Consider the following 5000-nt stretch of genomic DNA (forward strand, 5'->3'; position numbering starts at 1 on the left):
AACAGTTTTAGCGCATCGCCATTAGCCAATCAACTGGTTCACATCAGTCATGTGACACCAGTACTTACTGACAATTATTATTATTATTATTATTATTATTATTATTATTATTATTATTATTATGTTTACAGGAGCCAAGAAGGGCGTGTCTTGCAAGATCAACCGTCAAGAGTGTCTGTCGGGGGGGACCTGCGTGCCTCAATCTGGCGGTGGGTCGAGGTGTCAATGTACGGTCCACCCGAATGTCAACCAGGAGGCAGCTGAATGCGGTAAGTGCTGCTGGAGAGGCAGAGAGAGAGATCACAGGGTGGTGTGTCGCTGTGTGGTAAGTGCTTTATACGGGCGAGCTGCAAGCCTAAGAAAGAGAGAGAGAGATCACATTGTGGTGTGTAGCTGTGTGGTAAGAGCTGTATAGGGGCGAGCTGCAAGCCTAAGAGAGAGAGAGAGAGAGAGAGAGAGAGAGAGAGAGAGAGAGAGAGAGATCACACTGTGGTGTGTAGCTGTGTGGTAAGAGCTGTATAGGGGCGAGCTGCAAGCCTAAGAGAGAGACAGAGACAGAGATAGAGAGAGATCACATTGTGGTGTGTCGCTGTGTGGTAAGAGCTGTATAGGGGCGAGCTGCAAGCCCAAGAGAGAGAGAGAGATCTCATTGTGGTGTGTAACTGTGCGGTAAGTGCTTTATAGGGGCGAGCTGCATGCCTAAGAGAGAGAGAGAGATCACATTGAAGTGTGTCACTGTGCGGTAAGTGCTTTATAGGGGTTAGCTGCATGCCTCGGAGAGATCTCACAGGGTGGTGTGTTGTGAAATGAAAGTTTTACGCCCTCACGGCAAAGCCATTAGGGGCATGTTACACGGGAAAACCCGGCTTTGTATGAAAATAAAAAATAAAAATGCGGGGGAGGGGGGGGGGGGATGTAGACAGCTGGCTGCCGGCTGCTAGAGGAGACCTGAAATGGGCTTGGGACCTGGTTGGGTCGTCTTGGGTCAGTGCTGAAATGGTTACTTTTTTGGCTGTTGGCCGAACGGACACCCGGGCTTCATATTTTTGCATGCATGTATTCGTGTTTCCAAGGCCTGGGGCTTTCGCTGTGACCCTGGGATCTTTATCGTGCGCATGCGTGCACACGGGGGTGTTCGGACACCGAGGAGAGTCTGCACAAAGTTGACTCTGGGACACACATCCCGCGCCGAACTTGGGGGTTGAACCCACGCGGATAGTAACAACCGGTTTTAAAGCCAGCGCCTCTACCGACTGGGCAAACTCCCCCCCCCCCCCAATTTGTTGGGGTCAAGAAGTTCCATGGAGGGCGGGGGGTATGGAGTAACACATAGTGTTTTGCTCAGAACATTCCCACCCATGCAGAGCCGCGCTATGGGTACGCATTACCGTGAAGCTGGCAGTCAGTGCTACCAAATGTCGTCTGTGTCTACCACTCGGTGGTGACTTAATGTGGGTCTATGTAAGCAGATGCCAGCGCAAGCAATCTGATGCAGAGTCAGGAGGCGGTTTGGTACAAGAGAACCTTAGAGGCCACAGCCTCGGCCGTCTAAGGGATCTGTGTGTCTGGAGGCACATTTGGTTTCTGAGGTTCAAGCGGAGCTGTTGCCTCTGCTCCCAAGTTCCCGTGTCTGGAGGCGTTTTTGGTATGGTAGCAAACCTGTAGGTTGGGGCCTCTACCTTTCAGGATGCCAGGACTACAAAATGTGTGTCTTGGGACACATTTAGCTTAGGATTCCAGAAGTGGATCTGTGCTGTGCTGGGTCTGCTCCAAGCACACTAGAACCAGCTCGCAACAGTTGAGGTGAACAAATTGGTGACCAAGACCATCATCGGTTTCTCTCCGAGTGATGGGTGTGGGCGGAGAAAGTCTCCCAGACTGAGAGCATTCTCCCTTCTGTAGCGGATGAGACTAGACATCTCTTCCTTGAGAGTGTCACAACCTTCAAACACGTGTGTGAGGTGTCCAGTCTTGCCACACTGACAGACTACCTTGTCCCAGTAGATGCGGCTGCTGACCGTGCGCAAGCGACGCAACAGGCTCATGGGTCTCGGGGGGAGTGGGAGGTGGTGCCCTTTCCTATTGTAGGGGAGGTGTATCCATCCTCTCTCTTCACATGTTTGTGACAGTGTCTGCTCTCTTTCCTCTCTTTTTAGCTTGGCTAGCAGCAGTTTGGCTTCCTGGCAGGAGAGCCGAATGTCTGTCACTGGCATGGTTGACATAGCCGCTGCTTTTGCTGCTCTGTCCGCCATTTCATTTCCCCGGATTCCTGTGTGGGATGGCAGCCACATGAGGGAAAAGTCTGTTCCTTTTGTCATAATTTGGTGGGCTAAGAAATGAATTTCAGTTTGCATCTCTCCTCTGTTCTTGGTGCCATGTGCAAGTGCTTGCAACGAGGATTTTGAGTCCGTAAGGATGACCACCCCCAGGGGTGGGGTTGGCAGATCGTTTATCAGTGTGCAGGCCATGTAGATAGCAAATAACTCTGCAGAGAAGATGCTGATCCCCTTGTTTAGCTTGTATTTTCGTGTTATATCAAGTCCAGGAATCGACAAGGCACACCCAGCCTCCCCTGACTGCAGGATCGAACCATCTGTGAAGACCTGTAGGTGGCTTTTAAATCGTTGATCGATCTTTTCTTTTGCAACTGTGGCTAGCAGCAATGGGTCTTCTGCCTTTTTGAGGCCGTCTCCATAGTCTATGATCAGATTTGGGGTTTCAAGCAGCCATGGGGGTGGTGTGTTGCTGTGTGGTATGTTCTTTATAGTGGCGAGCTGCATGCCTCAAAGAGATCACAAGGTAGTTTGTCACTGTGCGGTAAGTGCTGTATAGGGGTGAGCTGTATGCCTCTCAGATAGTTCTCGGGGTGGTGTGTCACTGAGCGGGAAGTGCGTCAGGAAGTATAGACACGTGTGTATATATTCTGGAAATATGGCGTTCACTACAAAATCATGCCGTCAAATAGTGGACTTTAGTGAGGGTTGACACAAAGAATTAATATATCAAATAACTAAAGGGAAGTAATCGCTCTTAATGCATACGACATGTGTAATAGAGTAAGCGAGAGTTGTACGGAACCTTTTCTCCTGGCACCTGAGAGAATAACAAGCCTTGAAATGAACACTGAAAGTCGCTTGTTCATTCCAATGCTTGTTATTCTCTCAGGTGCCAGGAGAAAAGGTTCCGTACAACTCTCGCTTACTCTATTACACATGTCGTATGCATTAAGAGCGATTACTTCCCTTTGGTTATTTGATATCTTAACATCGCTCTGCCTCATTCTGTTTGAAATTCACAAAGAATTAAGTTACAGATTCATGTCGTTTTCATACAATCGACCCGGGAAGATACTGACCGTGCAAAGTATGAGATTGCCACACGAAGCTCAACACTCGCGATTGCCGAGCCATGACTTACAATAACTAACAAGAGGCGAAGCCTTCAAGGCTCACGTAAGAAATCGACAAACAGTAACACAAACTCAATCACTCCGTCACACACACACACACACACACACACACACACACACACACACACACACACACACACACACACACACACACACACACACACACACACACACACACACACACACACACACACACACACAGAGAAAGAGCATAGGTTAAACTGTGCAAGAAAGCGAGACACAAGATCTAGATCTGTCTGTCTGCATGTGGCCTACTTACAGGGACACGACTGCCAACTAGTCTCGGCCCGCTCAAAAAAACAATGACCGAGACTTTCAGTAATTCCTTCGCGTGACGTCAAACCCTCTTACGTCATAATGTGACGTCAAGGTAATGTGACGTCTTCAAATGTTAGAGTTTCTACCATATATACGTAATACATACGCACAGACAGACAAAAGTTAGCATCGCATAGGCTACACTTACGTGAGCCAAAAAATAAGGGTTAACAGAGGCCGATTTGCATGAACATGTGGTGACATTTTCAGGGATGAACGCTCTTAGTAGAGCCGTGGTGTAAAACTGGTACAGCAATTTCAAACCGAGTAGATGGTGCCTCGAAAATAATACTCATCCTGGTCTACTCATTTCATGTTATCCTCGAAAACATTAGCGCTGTTAAACTGATTATAAGAGAAGATCCCTGATTTGTGATCAGGGAAATGCAATATGCCCTTGGAATTACAAAATCTGCGTTCGAAAATATCTTACACAAATTTGTAAAGGCCCCAAAGCGATATGCCTGTTGGGTAACCCATAGACCCAGTAACGGGAAGAAGAGGGGTAGGGCAGGGTGGTGTCAAACAATTATTTACAAAAAATAGCAATGGCTAGTCTGCATCAATAGGGAATATTGTCAGTTATGACAAAACCTTTGTTTATCAGTTCTAACCTGAAACCAAACAACTGTCGTGTTTGTGTGAGCGTTTCCAGGTAACCCAACCCCTGCCAAGTACCAATAACAAGAAGCACAGCACTAAAAAAAACAAAATGCTGGCATCTTTCGACGCTAGATCAGGGCATTTAGACACTGCATGTGACGCTTGGGGATAATCATACAGTCACGCCTGACTTCCCCTATGTCCACCACTAAATGCCTCAAGTATTTGCGGCTTGACACAAACACCGTCCAAACACGTGCACCTGTGCATACTGCCTTTGCGACAAAAGATTCCTTGGCACAAAAGTGAGCACTGCTGTTGTCGCATCCACCCTATCTCCCCATGCTCGTTCAACCTGTTGTCGCATCCACCCTATCTCCCCATGCTCGTTCAACCTGTTGTCGCATCCACCCTATCTCCCCATGCTCGTTCAACCTGTTGTCGCATCCACCCTATCTCCCCATGCTCGTTCAACCTGTTGTCGCATCCACCCTATCTCCCCATGCTCGTTCAACCTGTTGTCGCATCCACCCTATCTCCCCATGCTCGTTCAACCTGTTGTCGCATCCACCCTATCTCCCCATGCTCGTTCAACCTGTTGTCGCATCCACCCTATCTCCCCATGCTCGTTCAACCTGTTGTCGCATCC

General features: G+C 48.4%; 1 protein-coding gene across 2 annotated transcripts in view; it reads left to right on the plus strand.

Moving 5' to 3' along the window:
- The window catches only part of LOC138949514 (uncharacterized), a 725664-nt gene that overhangs the window by 515342 nt on the left and 205322 nt on the right, over window positions 1-5000 (plus strand). For both annotated transcript variants that reach the window (XM_070321340.1, XM_070321341.1), the window contains exon 23: window positions 132-269. In XM_070321340.1, coding sequence (XP_070177441.1) covers window positions 132-269 — 138 coding nt within the window. The remainder of the gene's footprint in view (window positions 1-131; window positions 270-5000) is intronic.

Source organism: Littorina saxatilis, linkage group LG15 (assembly GCF_037325665.1).
Source record: "Littorina saxatilis isolate snail1 linkage group LG15, US_GU_Lsax_2.0, whole genome shotgun sequence".
NCBI lineage: Eukaryota > Metazoa > Mollusca > Gastropoda > Littorinimorpha > Littorinidae > Littorina > Littorina saxatilis.